The 27,000-nt window shown below is 45.7% G+C and overlaps 1 protein-coding gene across 5 annotated transcripts in view; it reads right to left on the reverse strand.

The window, feature by feature from the left end:
- The window catches only part of blk (BLK proto-oncogene, Src family tyrosine kinase), a 128,625-nt gene that overhangs the window by 29,097 nt on the left and 72,528 nt on the right, over window positions 1-27,000 (reverse strand). For all 5 annotated transcript variants that reach the window (XM_041188487.1, XM_041188488.1, XM_041188491.1 and 2 more), the window contains exons 7-10: window positions 26,208-26,357; window positions 25,967-26,119; window positions 5,039-5,218; window positions 106-182 (exon numbers count right to left, since the gene is read on the reverse strand). In XM_041188487.1, the coding sequence (XP_041044421.1) occupies window positions 106-182; window positions 5,039-5,218; window positions 25,967-26,119; window positions 26,208-26,357 (560 nt within the window). The remainder of the gene's footprint in view (window positions 1-105; window positions 183-5,038; window positions 5,219-25,966; window positions 26,120-26,207; window positions 26,358-27,000) is intronic.

The following is a 27,000-nucleotide window of genomic DNA, read 5'->3' on the forward strand; positions in this document are numbered from 1 at the left end:
TGGGTCAGCTACAGTTTGAGCCAGCCAATTTTCTAGAGTGCCAATCATATTGATGGAGCAAAGTGAAACAAAAGTAAAAATATAAAATAATTCCAGCAGACTAACCTGTGCAGACATGTCAATTAATTTTGCTAGCTGAATCTTACTTCCTTCGTCAGTCTTTAAGAAGTCCAGCAAACTACCTGCAACAGAATAAGCCACATGGTCAAATCACATTAAAGTTGTCATCATTGATAAAAAAAAGAAAGAGACCCTGCAGAATCCACTCACAAAACCTTCATCTTACTTTAGCCAGGTAGAAAGCATGGAGTACAGTTTTAGAAAGTAACCAAATAATGGATATTGTTGAACCCAAATTGATTGCAAAATGAATTGTAGCAAAAAGTGGACACCATTGAACCCACTCTCTAGGCAGAAACATGCACAACATAGGCCAATTCTGAGAACCACTGCATCCAACTGAAAGGTGTCCCAGCAGATATTGGGTGAAGCCACTTATGCGGTGTTCCTGCCAGCCACCTACAGCAGGTGTCAATTCACTTACATTTGTAAATGAGGAGCCAAGCAGCTGCTGTTGGCCTGTTTACTGATTTTGGTTTGGGCCTGCTCGGTTCAGGATAGTTCAATGGCCACTGTGACCACCAAAAGTTGAGGTTTTCTTTTCAAACTTTCTGAAATAATTTCTGTGGACTCCACAGTAATGCTGATTACCCCAATCCCTCCCTTTGTCAGTGAGGAAAATGCCCCAAAATTTGTCTGTATCGAATGGGCAAACTGGCTGTGGAGGTGAGACAGATCACCCAAATAATGTTAATGAGGCTCAAGGCCTAATTTTGACTCCACCAGTTAGGGCACATGCTCTGTGCCCAATACCAATTTTGGGGTTGTAACTAGGTCAACAGAAATTTCCAACTTGTTATCTACAGTTTTGTACAAAGTGATGGAGAACTAATGGCTAGCTTATTCAACTGCATTTGAAAATGAAATACAGTTGTATACCTGTGCATAAAATAAACATGTTAATTCAAACTAATTTTTACAGATAGGTAAAATTTTAATTTATACAAATATATGGTAGTAGATTACATTTAATATGCTGCCAGGCACCTCGATCTCCTTGTAAACATTGCAGAGATTAAATAAATTATTTCAGTAGTGAGATATTGAAGACTTGAAATAACATGATTGGATTTGAAATTAGGCATGATACAAATGAAGCCTTGCAGCAGGGAATGGTTTAGTGGGCAATTTTGTGGCATAAATTGAAAAGCACTTTGGTAACCCTTTTTAACCGCCCAAAGCTTGCCATTGTAATTCATCACCCTACACCCACTCTTGCCACTGTGTCCTTGGCCTCCTAGACAGTTTCATTGAAGCTCAATGACACTCAATGAATAGCAATTCAGCTTTCGATTGAGGGTGTTACGGCTTGAACTCAACATCAAATTCAACAATTTCAGGCCATGACTACTGCCCCCATTTCTTCAGACAGCAACCATTATAATGGCTTTGATACAGTCATCTGCACTCCCTCCAGACTCATCTTTTATTTACTTGCCCCACTTTCCCTTGCATCTTCCCTTTTGTCACTTAATCACTCCTGCCTTCCACCTCACCACAGATTATTCTTTCCTCTCCTCCCCCTTTTCCCCCACCTCTCTGCTTGCTTAAAACCTGTAATGGCTCTAACATTTTCTAGTTCTGACGAAGGGTCACCTATCTGAGGCATTAACTCTGTTTTTCTTTCCAGAGATGCTGTCTAACCTGTTGAATATTTCCAGCACTTTAGTTTTTATTTCAGGCTAGACATTATAATGTGCGGAAAATTATTTCAGTGGAAGCACTAAAATAAAAGCAAAAGACTGCAGATGCAGGAAATCTGAAATAAAAACAGAAAATGCTGCAAAAACAACAGATTTGGCAGCATTTGTGGAGAGAGAAACAGAATTAACATTTTCAGTTCATAATACTCTTCTTCAGAGCTGAAGAGAGGTAGAAATATAATGAGTTTTATACTGTTGAAGAGGGGGTGTGGAGTAGGGGGAGCAAAATAGCAGGTCAGGGATAGGTTAGAGTTCAGGAGAGATTTGACAAAGGTGTCATGGACACAAGACAAAGGGAGTGATAATGGTAGTGTTAGAGACTAAGACAGGTGATAATAGTGGCATAAAGGTCAGTTAGCTGAATGCGTTAATTGCAGAACAAGGGTCAGTGCTTTCTGAAAGCAAAACGTACGAACAAGTTACAGACAGACCTTGTGGGGGGAGGGGTTGGGAAAAAATCAAAATGGAGGACAGAGTTCCTGGTCTCAAGTTGTTGAATTCAGTGTTAAGTCCAGAAGGCTGTAAAGTGCCTAATCGGAAGATGAGGAACCGTTCTTCCAGTTTGTGTTGGATTTTACTGGAACATTGTAGCAGAGGAGACTGCATTACGAGCAGCGAATGCAATAGACTACATTTTTTTGACATTCATTCATGGGATGTGGGCATTGCTGGATGGGCCAGCATTTATCAACCATCCCTAATTGCCCTTGAGAAGGTGGTGTTGTGCTGCTTTCTTGCTACAGTCCACCTATACCCACAGTGCTGTTAGGGAGGGAGTTCCAGGATTTTGACCCAGCAACAGTGAAAGAACGGCAATATGTTTCTAAGTCAGGATGTTGAGTGGCTTGGAGGGGAACATCTAGGTGGTGATGTTCTCATGTGTCTGTTGCCCTTGTCCTTATGAATGGGAGCGGTCATTGTTTTGGAAGGTGCTGTCTTAGGAGCCTTGGTGAGTTCCTGCAGTGCATCTTGCAGATGGTACACACTGCTGCTACTGTGCATCGGTGGTGGAGGGAGTGAATATGTTTATGGATGGGGTGCTGCATTGGCCTGGATTGTGTCAAGCTTCTTAGGTGTTGTGGGAGCTGCACTCATCCAGGCAAGTGGAGAATATTCCATCACACTCCTGACTTGTGCCTTGTAGATGATGGACAGGCTTTGGGGAGTCAGGAAGTGAGTCGCTCACTGCAGGATTCCTAGCCTCTGACCTGCTCTCATAGCCTCAGTACTTAACAGGCTAGCCCAGTTCAGCTTCTGATCAAAGGTAACCCCCAGGATGTTGATAATGGGGGATTCAGCAATGGTAATGCCATTGAATGTCAAGAGACGATGGTTAGATTCTCTCTTGTTGGAGATGTCATTGCCTGGCACTTGTGTGGTGTGAATGTTAGTTTCCACTTGTCAACCCAAACCTAGATATTGTCCAGGTCTTACTGCATTTGGAAACAGTCTGCTTCAGTATCTGAGGAGTCGCAAATGGTGCTGAACATTGTGCAATCATCAGCGAACATCCCAACTTCTGACCTTATGATGGAAGGAAGGTCATTGATGAAGCAGCTGAAGATGGTTGGGCTTAGGACACTACCCTGAGGGACTCCTGCAGTGATGTCCTGGAGCTGAGATGACTGACCTCCAACAATCACAACCATCTTCCTTTGTGCTAGGTATGACTCCAACCAGAGGAGAGTTTTCCCCTTGATTCCCATTGACTCCAGTTTTGCTAGGGCTTCTTGATGCCACACTCGGTCAAATATAGCCATGCTGTCAAGGACAGTCACTCTCATCTCACCTCGGGAGTTCAGCTCTTTTGTCTATGTTTGAACCAAGGCTGTAATGAGGTCAGGAGCTGATTGACCCTGGTGGAACCCAAACTGCGTATCAGTAAGCTCAGCAATTGCTAAGCAAGTGCTAATGAGGACCCCCTTCCATCACTTTACTAAATTGAAAGAAGTACAAGTAAATCACTGCTTCACCTGGATGGAGTGTTTGGGGCCTCAGACGGTGAGGAGGGAGGAGATAAAGTGACAGGTCCTACACCTCCTGCAATTGCACCTGAAGGTCCCATGGGGAGGGCATGAGGAGTTGGAGGAGATAGAAGAGTAGACTAGGGTATCACGGAGGGAACGGTCCCCACGGGATGCTGACAGGGGAGGTGAGGAGAAGATGTAAAATAAAAGCAAAATACTATGGATACTGGGAATCCGAAATAAAAACAGAAAATGCTGGAAAAACTCAGCAGGTCTGGCAGCATCTGTGGAGAAGAACCAAGGTAAATGTTTTGAGTCCATACGACTCTTCTTCAGAGAGGAAGATGTATTTTGTGGTGGCATCATGCTGGACTTGGCAGAAATGGCAGAGGATGATCCTTTGAATGCAGAGGCTGCTGGGGTGAAATCTGAGGTCAAGGGGACCCTATCATGGTTCTGGGAGGGAGGGGAAAGGGTGGGGGCAGAAGTGCCGGAGATGGGTCAGACATGGTTTAAGGCTCTGTCAACTACAGTTGGGGTAAACCTTGGCTCAGGAAAAAGGAAGACATCAGAAGCACCATTTTGAAAGTATTTGGAACAGATGTGATGAAGGCGAAGAAACTGGGAGAATGGGATGGAGTCCTTACAGGTAGCAGGGTGTGAGGAGCTGTAGTCGAGGTAGCGATGAGAGTTGGTGGCCTTGGAATGAATTGTAGACGGTATAAAACCCATCACATTTCTCACTTCAGCTCTGAAGAGGAGTAATACAGACTCGAAACGTTAACTCTGTTTCTCCCTTCACAGATGCTGCCAGACCTGCTGAGTTTTTCCAGCATTTTCTGTTGTTATCTAATTGGATCTGCCCTTTAGATAAATATTATATCCAATGGATCCTAATTTTTGACTAGCATTTTTATAGGCAGATAAGAATCACGCAGAGGGAAAAGGAGGACACACACATTTGTAAGATTGTAATATTTGTTTGGTCAACAAAAATGAATGAAGCATGGGACAAGCAAGCCTGATGGACATGTTGGCTCATGTGTGGACACATAGGTGGACACAACTGTACAAGTGAGGAACAGCTGCTAATTAAAAAAAAACAAGAATCTAAAACCAAGCTTTTACTTTCCAGTTACAAATATTATACTGTCTATTTTAAAAACAAAACTGTTTAGTTCAAAATTCTGTACTAGTATACACATGATCGCATTGGATAGATATCAGGAAGCAGTGTCATTACTGTACCTTTTGCCATATACTCTGTCACTATGTATATGGGTTCTTTCGTCACAACAGCGTACAGCCGCACCAACTTGTCATGCCGAAGTGCCTTCATTAGGTTGGCTTCAGCCAGGAAAGCCTCAGGAGACATGCTACCCTCCTTCAGCATTTTAACAGCAACCTTGACATTGTCCTTATAGTGACCTGGGTTTAAAAAAGATAGTCTTAAAAATCAAATTCAATTTTTTCCAGTGTGGCTACTTTTTCACAAGACAATCCACAAAAGGTTATATGATCAGAGCCCTTAAACATTGTGGGAAAAGTTTGGTTTAATACATTAGGCACTAAGTGGAAAAGAGATGGTGCCTGAAGCTGCAACATTGGTTTGCCCTTGGCTAGCACGAGACACCATCTTGTTAAAAAAGTTGAATCACTTGCTAGGAATGGCCACCCCAAGGACCGTTAAAGCCCTGATTGACAATTAAATTACTGGTTACCACTCATTAAAGAGGCTGAGCACCATTTTGTTAGCTAATGCTTCATTCAGTGACTTCTCCAAACATTAATGAGCAGAACACAAGCAAACAAATTATTGCAGAGGATTTGGAGCAGTCCTTAAACTTCTGCTTAAGTTTCACTGTTTACTTGCTGCTGAAGGTTTAAAGAACACTTTTGAAACACATTGGGAATTTCTAGAACACTTAGTTAAGATTTCACCCACACTCGATCAACAGTTATTCTGAAAATTCTCTGAGGACATCACCTAAAAAGAGTGTGTGTTGTGCTACGCTCAATCATTATAGGCGTGACCAGGAAAAAGCAAGTTCTTGGTCACTGCTACTTTGCTAGAGTCTCCTTGTTCTGGTTAAGGGATACAAGGAAGGGATGGGGCCAGGCAGAGCAGCACCAGTGTCTGCAGGCAGAAAAGTGACAGAAGGGGTAGGGTACTTACACCCTGAGGGCATAGGATATCCATCCCTCCTCTGGACTTCCTTCACCAGACCCTCCAGTGCCATTCCTGAGAACCAATGTGCCTGTTGGACCCTGAGCCATCCTGAGATCTGTCACTGTAGGTGGAATCTTGCCAGCCACACAGAGCCAGCTTTAGTGATGGGTAAGGGAGGAAACTTTGCAAATAACATGTCAGGTCAGACAGCTGCAGCCAATCTTGCCTTGGGCAGGTGGACAAGGCAAGTGGTGAGCTACCCACCAGCACTGAGTAGCCTATTACTGGCAATCAGCTGCTCACTTGGAGGCAGATTGAGGATGCTCCAGAGGTTCTCAGCATCACAGATGCCAGTCTTCAGCCAATTCGATTCACTCCACGTGATATCAACAAATAGCTGAAGGCACTGAATATTGCAAAGGCTATGGGCCTTGACAATATTCCGGCAATAGTACTGAAGACTTGTGCTCCAGAACTTGCCACGCACCTAGCCAAGCTGTCCCAGTACAGCTACAACACTGGCATCTACCCGACTATGTGGAAAATTGCCCAGGTGTGTCCTGTACACAAAAAGCAGGACAAATCCAACCTGGCAACATGGATGAGCCATGTAAATACTGTGGCTTCAAGAGCAGGTCAGAGACTAGGAATCCTGCGACGAATAACTCACCTCCTGACTCTGCAAAGCCTGTCCATCATCTGCAAGGCACAAATCAGGAGTGTGATGGAATACTCCCCACCTGCCTGGATGAGCACACTCCTACAACACTCAGGAAGCTTGACACTGTCCAGGACAAAGCAGCCCACTTGAATGGCACCACATCCACAAACATTCATTCCCTCCACCACCAACGTACAGTAGCAGCAGTGTGTGTACCATCTACAAGATGCACTGCAGGAATTCACCAAGGATCCTCCCAAACCCATGATCACGACCATCTAGAAGGACAAGATCAGCAGATAGATGGGAACACCACCACCTGGAAGTTCCCCTCCAAGTCACTCACCATCCTGACTTGGAAATATATCGCCGTTCCTTCACTGTTGCTGGGTCAAAATCCTGGAACTCCCTTCCTAACAGCACTGTGGGTGTACCTACACCACATGGACTGCAGTGGTTCAAGAAGGCAGCTCACCACCACCTTCTCAAGGGCAATTAGGGATGGGCAATAAATGCTGACCCAGCCAGTGAAGTCCACATCCCGTGAATGAATAAAAAAAATGCTGGTGGCATTTTACCAGTGGCAGATGGGCGCACACTGTGGGTGAATCCTGCCAGGTTGTTGGGGCCAGCCTCCTGGTGGTAGCCCGGGGCAGGGGCAAGCCAGGCCTCTTTTATTAATCCCCTCCCCATATTCCTGCCACAGGGCCACAGCTGTGTCACAGGTCATCCTTTGGAGGGAGTCCCCCTCTACAATAATGGTCTGGCAGTTGTAGCTACAAATAATCTTAAAATCTTCCTACCCCTTTAGAGGGTGCCTCCATCTCCTGCCTGCCTCAGAAACACCCACCTTTTCAAGTGGGTCTGCGGGCTGAACAACTCTGCGGGCCCTCTCATTGGCCCAGCTGAGTGCATGTCCTGCCCACTGTCCTTGATTGGGTGGTGCTCCCGGAGACAGCCTCTTAACTGGCAGGTTTCGTTCAGTAAGATTGCACAGGTGGGCAGCCAAGCATCACCAGTGGGCCCAGACCTCAGAAAATCATCAAAGGCAGTAAGATTCTGCCCTGTGCATCAGCCAGTTCACTCTGCACCTTCAGTGGAAGTGGGTGCAAGGAGCCCACAAACTTACAGATGTCTAAGTTAGCACCTGTCAGCAAGATAAAATATTGGTTATCCAGACTAAAATCATGGGCTAAATCCAGACTTTCGAACAGGAATATCTCATTAGCACAACAACAATTTCACATCTGTTTTCACCATTTCATCAAAATGTTCTCCTGCATAAACCAAACACAGGCCTTGCCAAAGGAGTAAACAGGAAGTCTAAATTTGTGACAGAGTTAGAGCAGCACCCAATCATCTCTGGATCCAGAGTTTGAATCCAGCAAAGCAATTTAAAATACATAGAAAGTATTAAGATTTATTTCTAAGGTATTGGTACCAATGACATAGGTAGAAAGAGGGATGAGGTTCTGCAACAAGAATTTAGGGAGCTAGGTAGCAGATTGAAAAGCAGGACCTCAAAAGTTTTAATCTCTGGATCACTCCCGGTGCCACGTGCTAAGGAGTATTGGAATAGGCAGATAGAGCAGATAAATACATGGCTGAAGAGTTGGTGCAGGAGGGAGGGCTTCAGATTCCTGGATCACTGGGACCATTTCTGGGGAAGGTGGTACCTGTACAAGTTTGATGGGTTGTACCTGAACCACACCAGGACCAACATCCTTGCAGGGGGGCTTGCTAGTGCTGTTAGTGGGGGTTTAAACTAATTTGGCAGATGGATGGGATATGCAGTGGAGATATAGTAGGGGATGATGTACAGACAAGTATAGAAGATAAACCAAGTCAGCCTGGAAGGCAGAGGGTACATAGTCAAGTTAAGGCACAAGGCAACATAGCAAGGCTGGATACATTTATTTTAATGCGAGGATTCTTGCGAGTAAGGCAAATGAGTTGAGGGTGTTGATTAACACATGGAGTTATAATATTATTGCTATCACGGAGACATGGTTGAGGGAGGAGCAGGACTGGCAGCTCAGTATTCCGGGGTATAGAATCTTCAGGCGAGATGGTAAGTGGGGTGTAAAAGAGGAGGTGGTATTGCATTATTGATCAAAGAGTCAATTACTGCAATAAGGAGGGATGATACCTTAGAAGGTTCCTCAAATGAGGACATATGAGTAGAATGAAGAAACAAAAAGGGGGCAATCAAATTGCTGTGAGTGTACTATAAACCCCTAAACAGTCAAGGAGATACAGACCGCAAGCATGACCCAGACCTCCCTGTTGCTTGCCATTTCGACACACCACCCTGCTCTCATGCCCACATGTCTGTCCTTGGCCTGCTGCATTGTTCCAGTGAAGCTCAACGCACACTGGAGGAACAGCACCTCATCTTCCGACTAGGCACTTTACAGCCTTCCAGACCGAATATTGAGTTCAACAACTTCAGATCATGAACTCTCTCCACCACCTCCACCCCTTTCCGATCCCCCTTCTTCCAATAAGTTATAATTTAAAAAAAATATATTTTTGTTTTCCCACCTATTTTTAAATTTATTTCGATCTATTGTTTTATCTCCACCTTTTAGCCCATTTTGATCCCTTCCCCCCACGCCACTCCTACTAGGGCCATCTGTCACTTGCTTGTCCTGGCTGCTACCCTTAATGTCCCCATTAGCACATCCTTTAGATAATATCACCACCATCAACACCCCTTTGTCCTTTTGTCTGTGACATCTTTGGCAATCTCTTCTTTGCCTCCACCTATCACTGGCCCTCTATCCAGCTCTACCTATCCCACTCCACCAGCTTACATTTCACCTCATTTCTCTATTTCCTTAGTTCTGATGAAGAGTCATACAGATTCGAAACGTCAACTGTGTTCCTCTCCACAGATGCTGTCAGACCTGCTGAGTTTTTCCAGCTATTTTTGTTTTTATTTCAAATTTCCAGCATCCGCAGTATTTTGCTTTTATCTTAGCAATTGCGCTAAGTAGAGCTCCTGTCTCTCTAACTCCAATAAGCTCCAGCTTTGCCTTTGTCTCCATTCTGCAGTAGACAGAGATTTCTTAAAGAAAGAATTCAACTTCACAGCAGCATCTCCAGGAAGGCAGAAAGACCAGCTACAGCTTTAAACCACCTCAGCACTGAAAGACAACTGGATTCAGCTAGCAGCCAGCAAATATTCTAAGCAACAAACTGTGAACTTCTTTTATTTCTTACGCACTTTAACATGGCCAAATCTATCCTCCCTTACTCTGTAACCTGCACTTGTGTGTGTGAACTTGAAATATGTGTGTGTGGAAGTCGGAGGGTATCTGTATTATTTTTACACCAGTCAGTTTTAACTTAATAAAACCAACTTCTTTCTTTGTTAAACTCAAGAACTGACTAAGTCTTTTATGATCACGTACCTAAGGGTTAAGTACACACTAAATTGGCAAAGATATCTTTAACTAAAGAAAAAAATTTGCTGCAGTCAAATGAGAAGGGGCAAAAGAAGGGAGAGCAACAGCTCCTCCTCATCTGGTTGTAACAATTCTCTTGCAGGCAACATCAACAACCATGCCCTTTTCTACGACTAATTCGCAATGAAGAAAATAAACTATCTCACATCTGACCAGAAAATTTACTAATACCTGCAAAGGACTGTTTATGCTTGGTGTACAAACACTTGTTTGATATTAGTACACAAATGTGTTTGAGTGATGATCCTCTGTCACCACTATTTTAACAGAGGCGATGAGCCTGTTTATTTTAGGTTTTTCATAATTTAGATTGTTTTTCTCAAAGCCTAAAGAGGGTTATAATCATAAAGTTCAAGAGTTTTTTGAAAATGTTTACAATAACAAAATCAACAGGTGAATAAAACAGATTAAGATTTTAATCTCCTAACTCACACATACCTTATGATGTCATCTAAAATCTTGGACTAAACTCTAAATATAAGCAGTCATTTGTTGTTAAATATTTCATTCCTTATGTAATTGCTGATCAGAAGAAATTTTGCTGTGGATTCGTTTTGTCGAATTTGTCAAGTGGTAATTTGCTTCCCTTCATTTGTATCATGGAAATATTTTGAATCATCCACTAACCAAACAAACTGAAATACCATCATTTATAAACAGAGCTTGTGGTTTTTGCATTCTTGTATTTCTAGGTATATGCTTAAGAAAACCTACAATATCGCTAAACACAGGAAACAAGATGAATAAGAGACAAAATTAATAGAGGGTTTTTTTTAAATGGTCAGTAACTAGTGACTGATCACTCCTCTTGCTCCTCTCAGTTATTTACTTAACATTTACAATGTTTTTCCTTGGTTACTGCCAAAGTTACAGTAATGAATCAGAAGCTCGACAGAAATTACAACCTAATGGCATCACACGATCTGAGGTGCTGTAAAAGCATGAGATACAATGCAATCCACCCTTAACCACATTCACATCAATCTAACATTTCCATTTTGAACACTTCCTATCATAATGGCTTCTACAGAACTCAAATATTGCTGAAAAAAAGAAACATGTCTAAGCTTTTCACCTTGCACTCATCAGGTCACTTTGCAAGAATACCAATATAAGGGGAAAACAACAATTTATACTGTATGTGAAGAGAGTGCTGATTGGTTGGCAAGTGACATTGCCATGAAGAATGCACCAGTGATGGTGACTGACAGTTAGCTGCCAAGTATTGTTTAAAATTTAAACCAGGCAGCTTGACAATTGGTCAAGGCAATACCCTGAGGAATGAGCCAGTGAATGGCTGTCACTTATTTTGTTTCGCTGAAACAGGTGCAATGTGTGTATGTATTATTTCTGTCTGCAAAGAACAGGGCCCTGTGTATTAATTGTTGTTTTCCCTTTATATTGGTATTCTTGTGAAGTGTCCTGATGAGTGCAAGATGAAAAGATTAGACATGTCTCCTTTTTCAGTAATAATGGCTTCTCATAATGAGACTATCAAATTCATTTAGATCTTCTATGGACTCACATCCATTACCATGCTACAGTTGGGAATTTCTGTGATGGGGTTTTCTGATCAGCTGCCATAACTGAGAAACAATTGAGATACCATAACATTAGTGAATGCATTTTTTGGCCACCAACTAGTGAGAAAGATATGGAGAAATAGATTTGCAGGAAAAATTCAGAGGTGCAAAACTATAACATAGTGAAAGTTGGGGATGTCTATTCTTCTAATAGAATTCAGGGATAGCAATAGTCTAAAGGGCAGAAATAGGGAGGAGTTTCTGAAGTGTGTTAAAGAGATATTTCTTGATCAGTATGTTTCCAGCCAATGAGGAAGAAGATATTGCTGGGTCTGCTTCTGGGGAATGAGGTGTATTGAGTAGATTAACTGTCAGTGTGGGAATATTTAGGGAACAGTGATCATTTTGTTGTAAGATTTAGATTAGCTATGGAAAAGAACAAGGAGCAATCTAGAATAAAAGCATACTTAATTAGAGGAAGGCCAATGTCAGTGGGATGAGAACCAATCTGGAGCAGGTAAACTGAAGTCAAAGAAGGAATGGGCTGTCATTAAGAGGACATGGTTTGGGTACAGGTGAGGAACATTGCTGCAGGGAAAATCAGGCCAACACAATCCAGAGCTCCCTGGATGATGAAAGTGATAGAAAGTAAGATGAAGCAGAAAAAGGTGGCAGGCTGATAATATAAAAATCAGGCTGAATATAGAAAGTTCAATGGAGAAGTCTCCTGTAGGCAGGAAAAAGCTCATAAAAGGAGGGCTGGGACAGATTAGGGCCAAAAAGGAGACCTTCTCATGAAGGCAGAGAGTGTGGCTAAGGTACTAAGTAAATACTTTTCATCTATCTTTAACAAGGAAGAAAATGCTGCCAAATTTCTAGTGAAGAAGATATAGTTGAGATACTAGATGGGCTAAAAATTCATAAAGAGAAGGTGCTGGAAAGTCTAACTTTACTTAAACTTGATAAGGTACTGGGCATAATCTTCCAATCCTCCTTAGATACAGGGGTGGTACCAAAGGACTTGAGAATTGCAAATATCGTATCTTATCTGTAACCATAAACCTAAAAACTATAGGCCAGTCAGCTTAACCACAGAGGTTGGAAAGCTTTTAAAAACGTTGACCCAGGACACAATTGGACTAGTGCAAGTTAATTGGGAAAGCTAGGATGGATTTGTGAAAGCAAATCATGTTAGGAATATAGGAACATAGGGGAGAATTTTCTTCCCATAAAGGGGGACTGTGCGGGGGTGGGCACTGGCTGGTGCGCAGCCAATCGGCACCCCCAATCAGCTGGGCACTGCCATTTTACGTGGGTGGGCCAATTAAGGCCTGCCCAGCGTGACATGCGCCTGGAAGTGCTGAGCGCTCCCTGTGCAGGCGATTGGTGAGTTGGGGAATGGGCTCTTTCGTGCATGTGTGTGGAAGAGTGCAGAAATCTCCCTGAGGCACAGAGGTGCATCCAGGGGAGCCAGCTTTGGGAGGCCAGGCGCAGGCAGAAGGGGCACAGGACCAAGAGGTTGTTCAAGGCGGAAGGGGCCGCAGTAGATGCCACTATCCTGCTGCCAGGGTTTACAGGCGGCAAAGCAGCTACCTCAATATGTCTGAGGTGCAGTGCCGAAGGAGGCTCCGTCTCTCAAGGGAGACAGTCAGCTATATCTGTCAGATGATTGGGCCTGAGATCTCCCCTAACTGTGTGGGTGGACACCCCATGCCAGCGGCTCTGAAGGTCACAGCTGCCCTCAACTTCTATGCCTCTGGCTCCTTCCAGGGCTCGGTGGGTGATCTTTGTGGTCTCTCCCAATCAGCTGTCCACATTTGTGTCAAGCAGGTCACAGACGTTCTGTTCAGATGGGCATTCACTTCATCCACTTCCGCTGGGACCAGGCAAATCAGACACAGTGAGCCAGAGGCTTTGCGGCCATTGCTGGCTTCCCCCGTGTCCAGGGTGCTATAGACTGTACACATGTGGCCATCAAGACGCCAGCAGGTGAGCCCAGTGCCTTCGTCAACAGGAAGGGCTTCCACTCCATGAACGTGCAGATAGTGTGTGACCACAGGATGCTGATTCTACAAGTCTGTGCAAGGTACCCAGGCAGCTCCCATGACACCTACATCCTCAGACACTCCCAGGTGCCGGGGCTCTTCAGTGCTCCAGCCCGGCTGGATGGATGGCTGCTGGGTGACAAGGGCTATCCCCTCAGAAGGTGGCTCATGACGCCTCTCCACCATCCAAGAACAGAAGCTGAGCAGTGGTACAATAGGAGCCACGGCACCACAAGGGCTGTGGTGGAGAGAGCAATCAGTCTTCTCAAGAAGTACTTCTGATGCCTGGACTGCTCAGGGGGCGCACTCCAGTACCCCCTAGATTGTGTCTCTGTGATAGTGGTAGCATGAGGTGCTCTGCACAATCTTGCGCTGGAAAAGAGGGATGCAGTTGATGATGAAGACCTTGACGCAGTGGATGAGGCTGCACAGGATGAATCCAGCAGTGACTCAGAGGATGAGGAAGCACAGGGCGATGATGAGGGGCTAAACGCCGACTCGCTACTACACCAAGGAGGCAGGGACACCCAGGACCATTTAATCCAATGAACCTTCAGCTAGCTCCACACACATGGATCAGCAGGGCCAGCGTTGCCTGGCGCTTCCACACGTGACACTCAGGTGTTACATCTTCCACCTCATCAGCTGCAACTAAGGGCTTAGAACAGAAACATCAATGTCCACTCAAACACTCATGATATGTCTGCGAAACATCCAAATGCAGCACAAAGGAAACACCGTCAGCCATGGTCAGAAAAGTGGACTTTATTCAGTCCAAAATAAAACACAAACATCTCTCTTACATACATAACTATTTTTTCCCTAATCTAGGGCCAATAGAAAATCACCAGTGACAAACCCGTGGAGTGCCTAACGTGCTTTATGCTTATGTTTCTGGGTGCTACGTCTTGGTGTGCCCCATCGCTGGGAGTGGTATCTGAGCCAGCCTGCTGACTCTGCTGTCCTGTTGGCCTCGATGACCTTGGCGGACGTCCTCTGGCTCGTGGAGCCTGTGATGGCCCCACCTGGGAGGGAGTGGCCAGTTCCAGAACTGGCATCTCCCCAGTTGTCGCAGCCTCAACAGATGCAACAGTCACTGGCAAAGGGGCGGAGGAGCTGCTGCCCTCATCTGGAGCGCCCTGAAAGGAGCTCACAGAGACGACAGGCAGCTGCTGCGCCAACGTGAGGTCACATTGGACCTCCCTGCTCACCGTAGATGGATGGGCACCGAGCTGGGATACTTGGTGCCCAGAACATCTCCCACATTGGGAATGACCACCTGAGTGCTTGCAGGTCAGAGCGTAACCCAATCAGATGATGATCAATCCGCTGGAAGCCCCTCTCCATGAGAGACGCCAATCTCCCAGTGGAGGAAGCCTGAAGCTCTGTCCTGAGGTTCATGCCATCACTGACACTCTGCCTGGACTCCTCCACCACAGAGACCAAGTGAAGCACACCCTCATGCAACCCTGCCAGGTGCTCCCGTGCACCCTGTCCTGCAGCTGCTGCATGGCTGGCATCTCCAGAGACACATCATCACCGCCGGACTCAGCATGTGCCTGGTCTCCTGCACTCCTCTGGCTGCTGGCACCATTGGCACTCTCTGTCCATGCCATCTCCTCCAGCGATTGTGAAGTGCCCTCTCCACTGTGCTCCAGGATACTAGCCGACGTTATAATCCCCACCGATGTGGTAGTCACTGCGCTGGTACCTGGCTGGCTGAAATGATGTGGTGCAAGTTGCAACTGATGCCCCTCAGGTGTGGAGGGGGGACTCTGGACTTGTTCCTGGCGGCCATGCGGTGGTGATGCTGAAATTAGCAACAAGGACATGCATCAGTTAGCGTTCAGTCAGTTACACCATTCATCCCTTTAACCCCCCAGGCTCATAATGCGCTCAACCTTCAAGAACCTAAGGAGATGAACATTGGTGGGGTGGTAAATAGTCAAGAGGAGGCCCAAACATTACACCCACATACAGACAGGCTGGTCAGATGGCCTAAGAAATGCCACATGGAATGTTATGTGGATAAGTGTGAAGCTAAGAACTTGGGCAAGACAAGCAAGGTATGGGGATACATGAGTAATGGTCGGACCATGGGAAGTCACAACAATTACAGGGACCTTGCTGGGCAGACCCATTAAGTTAGCAGAACAGGAACATAAGGCGTTTAACAAGGTCGAAGCCAAACTTGCCTTTTTTAGCCGAGGAATAGAATGTAGGAAAAGGAAGGTCATGTTGCAAATGCAGAAAACACTGTCGAGGCCACAGCTACACTTCTGCGTCCAGTTGTGACCTGTGCTTCATGGGAGGGATGGCATTGGAGTGGGGAGAGTGCAGAGGTTCCTGACCTGGATACATGCTGGCCTGGAGAGTTGGAGTGAAGAGAAAACATTGCAAACACCTGTGACATTTGCCGTGGAGCACAGGAGATTGACAGGTCACATTATTGATATAGGGGCATAGAACGGGTGGGCAGAAGGCAACACTTCCCCTTGGCACAGAGATGACTAACCTGGTGGCATTTATTTAAGTTGCGTGCCATGAAGTTGACAGGTGAGGTGCTGAGGGCCTTTTGGACAGAGTAATGTGGGACGCACTGGCTGAAAAGGTGGTGGAGGTACAAACCCTCCTAAGCTGCAATAAGCCTTTGGCTGTGCAGCAGCGATGCCCTGGCATGTTAGGCCATGGGGATAGTGGTCACAAATGGGATAAGGCAACTTTGGAAGGTGCTAGAGATGCACATCCTCAAGGACCTTTGTGTATGACCCACACGTCTGACTGTATCAGTCTGTGAATGAGCAGTGTTGCTGCATTAACGATTGCAGCAACCATCAGTGCTTTGGATGGTGGGGAGACAGAGTGGATGGGACTGTGGCCCTCAGATACCTGGCCGCTGCACCCCAGCCTCACTGACACCTGCTGACCTGTCCGCCTGACTCCTCCCCAGCTCCATGGCCTGCTCCTCAAAGGTGGTGAGGCGCTGCAGCAAGGCCTGCACTCCACCAGTCCACAAATGCTCCCGGCTATTGTTCTCTGTTTTTGCCTGCAGAACAGAGATGAAGATTTATTGGGGCTGATCGCTCATGTACGCTGCATGTGCACGCCGCACCCTAACCACAGTGGCCCATCTGAGGCCTCCAGTGGCTCCTGTCCACACTACTGGTGATCAGTCCCCAGAAGATAGTACGGCTGCTCCCAACCCCTTCCTCAAGGAGGCGCAACTAGCTGCGGTCCTGAGGCCAGCAGATGGCTCTTGGCCACGACACCTTGAGGCTCCCCTTCCACCATCAATAAGACATGTGTTGGAGTTCTGAGTATGTGTCGAGCTGCCTCCCCTGCAGGCTGCCCCCAGACTACTCAGATGCGACAAACACCAACAAATGCTGCGGGGAGAACCCATCTTCTCCTCAACCACTAAGTCTGATGTAAGCATGGTCACTATCTGTTTACCCACCCAGCATGCACCAGATGCCCGATGCAGTAACGACACTAAGACGTGGGGTGGGGGTGGGGAGGGGGGCCCTCAAAGGCTAAGGCTACCTGCTGGGTAAAATGGTCAAGGCCGACATGGTACTCACCCTTCCAGAGCACAACAAATCATTGAAGTGCTTGCGGCACTGGGTTCCTGTGCACCGGACAGCATCTTGAGAGCTAACAGCCTCCGCCACCTCCTGCCACGCCTGACCGGTCACGTGGGGGCCCTCCTCCTCCCATCCTCCGGAAACAACACCTCCAGATGTTCTGCAACCTCTTTGAGGAGGGCAGCAAGGCAGTCATCAGAGAACCGAGGGGTATATTGGCCCTCCTGCTGGCCTACCCTGTAGCCTGTCCTCCTCCTCCTCCTCTGCCCTGCTCTCCTCTGAAGCCCGGTCACTGGCCATGGTGAACAGCCTAAAGGAGGCTGCCTCACTGTTCTTTATACAGACTACCAGTTCCCCATTGGAATCAGCAGTCTGTACACCCCTGCCGCACATTTGAATTTCCCGCTGAACACGGGAGTCTGAAACGCGCTTGGTGGGCTTTAATTGGCCCTCCTGCGCAAAATGGCGGCCCAGCCCATTTCGCCAGCGGAGATTGGCTCCGCGCCCACCGCCGATTGGGTTGGGCCCGCCCACCTGACAAGCATAAAATTCAGCCCCATGAGTAACAAAAGGTTAATATGCAGGTACAGTATGTAATCAAGAAGGCTAATGGAATGTTATCCTTTATTATGAGAGCAATAGAACATAAAAATAAGGATGTTATGCTTCATCTCAAATACTATGTACAGTTTTGGTCTCCTTATTTAAGGAAGGATGTAAATGTATTGGAGGTGGTTCAGAGGAGGTTTACTAGATTGATACCTGGAATGAGTGGGTTGTCTTATGAGGAAAGGTTGGACAGACTGGGCTTGTTTCCACTGGAGCTTAGAAGAATGAGGGGTGATTTGAAGTATATAAGATCCTGAATGGTGTTGACAAGGTGGAAGTGAAAAGGACGTTTCCTCTTGTAGGTGAGTCTAGATCTAGGGGGCATTGTTTTAAAATTAGGGGTCGTTCTTATAGGGCAGAGGTGAGAAGAATTTTTTTTCTCTGAGGATTGTGCAACTATGGATTTCTCTGCCTCAGAAGGTGGTGGAGGCGCGGTCATTTAATATTTTTAAGGCAGAGATAGATAGATTCTTGTTAGGCAAGGGAATCAAAGGTTATCGGGGGTAGATGGGAATGTGGAAATCGAAACACAAACAGATCAACCATGATCCTATTGAATGGAGGAGTTAGTTCGAGGGGCTGAATGGCCTACTCCTGCTCCTATTTCTTACTCCAGGTCTGTCTTTGCCCCTCTGAACAACTTTTTAATGTGTCTGCATTTTCTAAATTCCTCCCAGTGAATCCTTTCTTCTTTTTCATTGTAGGATTTGTATAGGCCAAATTTCCTCTTGATCTCATTTGTTGATCCATTTATAGTCACAGTTGCTCAATCTGAGTCACTTAATTTTAGTAATGTTTATTCTGCCTGCTTGAATTTATACAGTACTTGCATTTATACAAGCTGTTTGTGTGACTTCAGGCTGTTTCAAAGTAGGTCTTGAAGTGCAGTCAATGTTGCAATGTAGGAAATGTAGCAGTCAACATGTGCAGAGGAAGATCATACAACAGCAATGAGATAATGTCCAAATAATCTCTTTTAGTTATACCTGTTGAGGGAAATATTGGCCATGTCAGCATGGTGATCTGCCCTGTTCTTTTCCAGTATTGCTTTGGGATCTTTTACATCAACCTGAGAGAGCAGATGGGGCCTCAGTTCAATTTCTCATTTGAATAATCTGAATTGTTCTGTGAGTTTAATACCAAGATGCTGCATCAAACTGATGCGGAATTAGTTGATATCAGCCTGGATGTAATTGGCCTCAGAGCGGATGAATCAGCTGGTGTTCACACTCCTGTCATTTGTAGAACTGTATGCAGCAAAGAATGAATACCCTTAGAAGCAGAGAACTCAGAGATTTAGTAAAAGAAAAAAGTGTTGATATGGAGCTCAGTGTCTCAAATTGTGGGGAGGAAGAAATCATATTTAAAACTCTTTCAAGGCTCTAACTCCTGATCGCTACTTGGAAGGTGCACACTTGCGCTCGTGGTTGATAATGGCTGGGCTGATATCTTAGTCGGTTGAATAACTGCTGACGTGCGCTCGTCTAGATTTACTCATTAAGAGTGACCACAAAGACAAATTAGTGGAGGGTTGCTGGTGCTGATGGAACTGCATTACTGCACAACCCGCAGTATTCAGATGAGAATGAGAGGATCTTAGAAAAAAATTAGAATTAAATAAAGTTACTAAGTAAAATTGCTGTTTGAAGTTCGTCCTCATAAAGGATGTTGTAAAATGCGGTAATGTAACACCTCCCAGCATATAGTAAAGGAAGTTTCTTCTAGTAAACTGTGATCTGATACAATATCATGAAACTTCATATTCTTTTTGCTTAATATGGTTAATAACATCAAAATTATAACTTGATTACAAATTGCAGCATTCCACCCTCTTATGTTTGACTACTGTATAAAACATGTTACTGAGTGGGACATCACAGGCTACTTCTAACAGATTAGAAGAAAACACAAGTGTCCTTATGGTATCATCCCTTCATCAGCTTGTTTGTTTCATCATTATGTTGTTTAATTTAATTTATGCTCTTTGAAGGGACTGCCTATGTTGGTAACACACACAAAGATATTTCTAAAATGGCCACTAACTTACTTAATGGAATTTCCATTTTCCAATGTCAGTAACTTAAGTAAATGTAACTAAAAATCAACTGAATTCATGTATTAAAAAGATTATTCCCACATTGCTCTATTTTTAACAAAATTATAATAAGAACAGCCACAAAGAATGATAATATTACCAACAACAATGATTTGCTATAACTAAAATACCTCCACTGAAATCGGATTAAGAAATACAAACTTATAGTTGGGCTCTGATACCCAGTTCTACAGAAGGCTAAAAATCAATCATGAACACCTGGGGCAGAATTTTCCCCCCGTCGGGGGGGAAGTTGAAGAGCGGGTGTGTGGAGGTGCACCTCCAATCAGTGTCCCCGATTGGGGACGCACCGCCATTTTACATGTGTGCTCCCTGTGTGGGTGGGGGGTGGATCCCCTGAGCTGAGAGTCCGCTCTTTCACGCATGCGCACGGAAGAGCGCGATCATCTCCCTGAGGCAAAGTGCAGCCTCGGGGAGATCAGCTGTACATTAAAAAATATTAAAAATAGAAAAAAAAATCCCTGAAATGTCTCCTCATGTGACACTGCCACATGAGTTGGGACATGTCCATAACTTTTAAAAACACTTCAAGTAAATTTTTTAAAACCCTACATGAAACTGTATCCCACCCATGGATGAGGTTTGATGCTTTTTCGAGTTCCCACCAGGGATCCCGGCCTGCCCACTGACCTTAAGGTTGGACGGGCAGGTCCTTTTATTAATTTAGTGACTCTGTCAATGGCCTCAATTGGCCACTGACAGGTCGGTGGGCCCACAGCTGATTCTGCTGCGCCCCCCACCTACCTAGAAATTTAAATGGGGCACGGTGACATCGGCAGTTCCGACTGACATCACCGCGCATCATATTATGTGTCACTGAGCAGGCCCCGCCCCCCCCCCCCGCTCGCCGATGGGAAAATCCTGGCCCTGATTTTAAAAGGATGGTACAATGGAAAGCCTAGTTCAAAACTTTCAGGATTAAACTAAAAGCTGAGGGCTAGATTTTATACTGAGGATGGGAACGTCACGCCCCCCAGTGTGAATGACAGGGATGAGCCCATCTCCACTTACCTGGCCAGCCCTACTTTAACTTTTCAGGTGATAGCCTTTCATTAGCATGAGGCAGGACTTCCCTCTGTCTCCAAGAGGAAGCCCCGCCTCATGGAGCTGCTGGCCATTTGGGGGCCAGCAGCTCTGCACGCCAGTCATGCCAAGCAAGAGTACTGGTCACTGTTGGTGCTGCAGCTAGACCAAGGAGACCATTCAGTGACAAGCCTGCACATTGAGATAAGTCTGAGGTTTCGCTGGGGCCAGGCTGACAGGGAGTTGGGGAGGGGGGCATATTGGACAGGGCAAGGCGAAGCTGTGGGAGGGGTGACTCCGATTGTCACAGGTGGCCCGGGAAGGAGGCAACACCCCCACCCTTCATTGAGCAGCAACCCGCAGGGTTAAAGGTGCCAAACTACAAGTTGGAAGCAGGCCTCTTCTGCTGCCTGTTATATTGGAGCAGCAGAAAGGTGAGGCCCTTAATTGGATATTAATTGCCCCGAGGGACCTTGATTGATAGCCATGGGCTGTCAACCCGCCCGATGCCTGTCCTGCCACCTATAAAATTATGGGTGGTTGGACTGGAGGGCAGGTGTGCCATTGATGGTATGGTGCCACAATTTACAGGTCCATCTGTCCATTTTCCTGCTCACTGGTGCCCTGTAAAGTTCAGCCCTCAGATCCTATTGATTCTTTAAAGTATCTTTAAAATTAATGGTGTACTCTGAAGTCTTCAGCAAACAGAACCTGCCCTCAGGGAGTAGGGTCCGGATTCAAACTTACCAGCAACCCTAAGGATGCAATCACGCCAGAAGGTTAGCAAAGGCAGTGACTTCACACCGATGTTAATCTGATTCAAAAGTTGAGTAAATCAGGTGAGTAAGCTAAGTAATTTGTTTTTATTTAACAGGCTCTCAATGGACAAGTAAATAAAAAAGACTGGAGACTGGACAACAGCGATGTACCAGGATTGTGGTTTGTGGAGCCTGTGGACACTGAGACTGCCTGGATTCCCATATCTGCATGAAATATCCGCCTTCAGTCACTCTGGCTCAGAGCCCTTGGGGGAGAAATTCTCTTGCGGAAGAGACGCTATACAGACTACGTCTATAGCCCCACTATGCTGTCTACTCCCAGGGAACTGATATCTGTCAGCATTGTGCCAGTTCGATGTAAACTCATTTCTTCTCAACTGAGTGTGAGTTAGAGACATGCCAACACCATTTGCTGTATTTTTGAAGGGCTGCAGGAGAAATTGTGGAGGTTAGAGGGGTTACAATTTCCCACTGCCACTCAGTGTATCGGTTTGCCTGTATTTTCCTGCCTCAGGGCTGTTTTTGAACGGCTGGATCACGGGGATTTGGTGGTGGGCGGTGGGCTGTGTGGCAGGTAGCGGCGGTGTGGTGATGGTTACCCACAAGCAGCACTGGATATTTAGGCAACCTAAAGGACCTGTTAAGGTCACTCTGCTGACATTGACTGGCAGAGAGGGCCCCCCACTACTGAGGCCAAAGCCCGATTTAAAGATGGATGCAGCTTCCTGACAGGAAACTGGAACCTAGGGCAGAGTTGTCCCAGATTTGCACTAAGTGGGGTAGCAGGTGGGTAAAGTGACATTTTACCCGCCGGCCGCAATGGCAGGTTTTCACACCGTATCATCCCAAACCCACCGCATTATTTATGCATTCCCGAGAAACATGCCATTTCCATGGTGGGAGGGGTCTCAATCGTCCGCCATGCCATCACCTCACTTTTTCATCACACCAAGCACCACATTTAAAGTGCAGCTGCACTCAGCGCTTCCAGCCCAGGATTGCAGCAAGATATGGCCCCAAAAGACAAGAAGACTGCAGCCCTCGAGCGCCCTCTGGGCACTGTGGAGGCCCCGCTGTGATTCCCTCTACCCCCGGCTCTGGCTGCAGGAGGGGCAGCTACAATACCACTCCGGCTTGGTAAGCGATGGCAGTGGTGGTCAGTGCCAACACTGCACAGAAGATGTTGGCGATCTTATCCGTGCAGCCAGGGTAAGGCAACCATCTCATCACTCTAAACTCACATACTTAAGACCATCACACATTCACTGGCATCTCACTCACTGCCAGTTCAAGGCGCATCACCACCCACTCTCTCACACAAACCGTCACATCACCATCGAGCCTCATCTCCTCTGGAGACTGCCTCCTCAGGCCTCACCACCTTGAGGCCACTTGCACAGATCAACATGTGCCCCACACACACCCTAAGATACCCTCCCTCCCCAATACTGCCCTCACCCTGCAGATTCTTCTCTTACCTGAGGCCACTTCTCTCCCTTCTCCAAGTAAGCCCCAGTCCTGCAGCCATTGAAAAGCCACCCACATACAACTGATCTGGTAGGTAGAGACCTGCCTGTGAGCCCCCCTAACAGTGATGTGGTGCTGCCTGTGAAGCCTGGCGCTGATGACTGTGAGTGCTGCCTGAAGCAAGACAGGCAAACACCCCGAGTGAAGTGCAGCCTGCCAAGTGCATGCCTTATATGTGTTGTTGTGAAACATGTTGTCGTGATTTCCCGCCAACTTGGGCGGACGATCCAGCGAGGGGGTGATGAGTCCAGCGGGCTGGCATTATAATGATATGCTGAAGTATTATAATGAGGTTCCCGATGTCCGATGGCTGGTACAAGGCCCACCATCGATGATTACAAACGTTGTGAAACCGATTTTTGGCCTTCTCACCATATCGTCCACTCACACCACTGAACACACCCAACACCAGCGGGCACGGAAAATCCCAGCCCTAAACTCCATCCTAAAATGGAGGAAAGTATAGACAGATAGAGTTGATAAAGGCAATATTGTGTCTCTCCGTTATTGTGAAAATGGCTCCGGAGGCCGGAATCTGGGAGTCCCACCCCTGAGCACAGCACATGCCATTTTTTCAGGGGGTGGAATGGGGATGGTTTCCAAATTGTACAACCATGGTTCATGGAGGCAGCTTCCCATATCAAATAGCAGCTGCCTCCAGTTATGTCTGGTTTTCATTAGCCAGGAGCAGGAAACATAACATGTGCAGATTAGACCTGGTAGGAGCAGGTCTAAACATTGTGGAGTTGCTTGGATGGGTAGGATACCCTTTAGGAGAGGTAGGGTACCCCTTTGGATATGGTCCCGGGACACCTTTGGGGTGGAAAGTCCCTTTGGGAGACGCACAGTGCCCTTTGGGAGAGGTAAGGTGCCCTTTGGGATTATGAAAATTAGACATAAATGTGTGTAAAAAGTGCATAAACTCATTGGGACTATCAAAAGGAACTGTCAAGACATTTACAACTCCTTCCCTGTAAATATTTGGAAAAAATCTGTCTGGAGTGTGAAAAAAAAATGGCTATTTCACGTTGTCTTTTGACAAACACCTGAGGGTTAACATTACTGGATTAGTGCTGCATGACTGATTTCACAACCTTCCATTATCACAGCCTGCCATTTCACAGTTTGATTGACAGTTCCAATTCGTTTAAGACTCTTTGAAGTGGGAGTAGAAATTTGAATGCTTGTTTTCATATGGGATTAAAGGACGATAAATGTAGTGAATGGGTTTTTATCAATGATAATGCTTTTTTTTAACCAAGATAATGAATTCTTCAATAGACACTTGATTAGAACTTCATTATATCTCAGCTCAGTGTGGGTTCTGAAGTCTGCCAATAGTAGGTACTGGGTGAGTTGGCATTATAGTGGGTGGGAGGGGACATTGGTTAGATTGAGTTGGCACTAAATTGGCACAGGGCCTATAAATGGCCAAGGAGATGCGTAGCAGGACATAGATTGGGACAAAGTGTATGAAGGGCATGGAGTGTGGTACAACAGCAAAGTTTAGCGTAGATCTTATGAACGGTCATGGGGAGTGGGTAGAGGACATGAGATGCCATGGGCTAGCATTGATGGGTCATGGGGTGTGTGTGGGGAAAGTGAGGGTGTTTGAGGGGGTGTTTTCTGTTTTATTTCTTTTTTTCAAATCTTGGACAAAGTGCTGGTGCACCAAGACAGGCCTTCTGCCCAGTCCACCTCTGCTCCCGGCAACCTCCGCACCATTTTCAGGGTTGCCTGTCATGACTCCCAGAAACTTCAGCCCCCTTGGAATGCAAATCCAAAGCTTCAGGGCACTTTGTCCCGGGATGGGTTAGTGGAGCCAGGAAATGTCCCAATTCCGACCTGCAAGTGAAAATTCAGGCACATACAACTGTGAAGTGGAACATGATTCCAATCTTAAGTTAAGGCCCCGACACTGGATTTATGTTGTCGTTACATTGCAGCATTCATGTACAGCAAAGTTGTTTCATGCTGATGCTACAATTGTAGTGTGAATGTACTAAGGTACTTTTGTGTGTATTGTGAGGAATGGAGCCCACTGTAAAGTGTCTGAATGATGCCTTTTAAAAGCATTCATATTACACTTTAATGACAGCTATACCAGAGCTCCATCACCTCAATACCATCCTTGTAAGAATCATCAAGCAGAAGAAATGTGCTTCTCCATGGAGGATACCTCAGAATCTGGTGTCTATCTCAGTTACCCATCAGAACAAGATTTAGCTTTGTTACATTCCACAGGTGAATGGAATCAGCTATAAACAAGAGAATGTCATTTTATTCCTTATTGAATGCATTGGCAAGATAAACAGCAAGTAAAACAATTAGAACCAATTTCCATCTGCTTTGCACCTGCAGAACACTTATGGCAAGTCTCTGCCATATAGGTACTGCCTGCATATTTCCAGAGGTTTCCATGATGCAGGCACCACTTGTCTCTAGAATAAGTATCATGCTCATGAGTAAGGAATGACATCAACATGTCAATACCTGTTCTCTTTACAGGCAAAGCTACAGCAGTGAAGCAGGAGCTGCTCCGAGATCATTCCTGGCCACTGCATATGAAAACAATAGAGGTTCAAATATAAAGCTTAGTTCCCCATTAGAAACTGAGCCTGGAATTGGAGTTTTGCTCATCTATAAATCCTACTAATTTCATTACTTACCCATCCAAACCTCTCCAAACTGTCCAGCACCCAGTTTAGTTAACATCTTCAAGGATTCTCTTGGGATTTCCCACTCATCAGGCCACCATGGTTTCTGAGGAGTCAGCATTGGACATGGCTTAATCAGACGTTGACATAATCCATCGGAATTTTCTGAAGAAATAATATAGGTGGTCAGTCATTTAAGACCATCCTGTATGATTAGAATGAAGTTCTTGCATTATTGGCTGCATATACTTACTTGCATAATATAAAACAAGTTTTTGTAAAGTGGGGAATGTGGCTCTGGGAGTGATATAATAACCACCACTGTCAAGGGTTCTAATCTTGTAGTGCTTCACTATTTCTCCATGTTTCGAGTCACAGTCCCTCACAGAAAGTGAAAAGGCACCTATACAAGTAAGTGAAAGAGATAGTTAAAACTTTAGTGAGTCAAGTGTGATAAAATAAACAGCGGAATTTGCAATTGTATAGTGGCTTTCATGACTTTAGAATTCCCCATAATGCTTTAAATTCAATTAAGCACTTTTGAAGTGTAGGGCCGGACTTTGGCCGAGCTGTGGAGGGTCCAAGGACCTTTAAAAATGGCAGGCGGGACCTGCATCTGGAAGTCACATCAGCATTTCCGATAGATCCCATTTTCACCTGTAAGGGAAAGGGGATGGGATGTGACTCACACGTGACGAAAACTCAAACTCAGCAGGGCCATTTAACTCAGTTCCGAGTATAAACAGGCCTCATTTTTGCTGCAGCAAAAACCTTATTGCTTGAAGGGTGGAGAAGGTACATGGAACTGTCAAGCTGTCCAATTATTTAAGTGGCCAAGCCCTATAGAAATAAAACTGCTTGCCTGTGTCAAAGAGTTGGAAAAATATCTGTTCTAGCAGCTTCAATAGCTGACACAACCCAAAGGGCTATTATTATAGCATTATTAATGACCGGCTGCTTCCAAAACCAGTCACTATCACACTGGGGGTGGGGGTCGGTGGGGGGGTGGGGGGCGGTGCAGTATTATAAGTTCACAATATGATTGA

This window comes from Carcharodon carcharias, chromosome 5 (assembly GCF_017639515.1).
Source record: "Carcharodon carcharias isolate sCarCar2 chromosome 5, sCarCar2.pri, whole genome shotgun sequence".
Lineage (NCBI taxonomy): Eukaryota > Metazoa > Chordata > Chondrichthyes > Lamniformes > Lamnidae > Carcharodon > Carcharodon carcharias.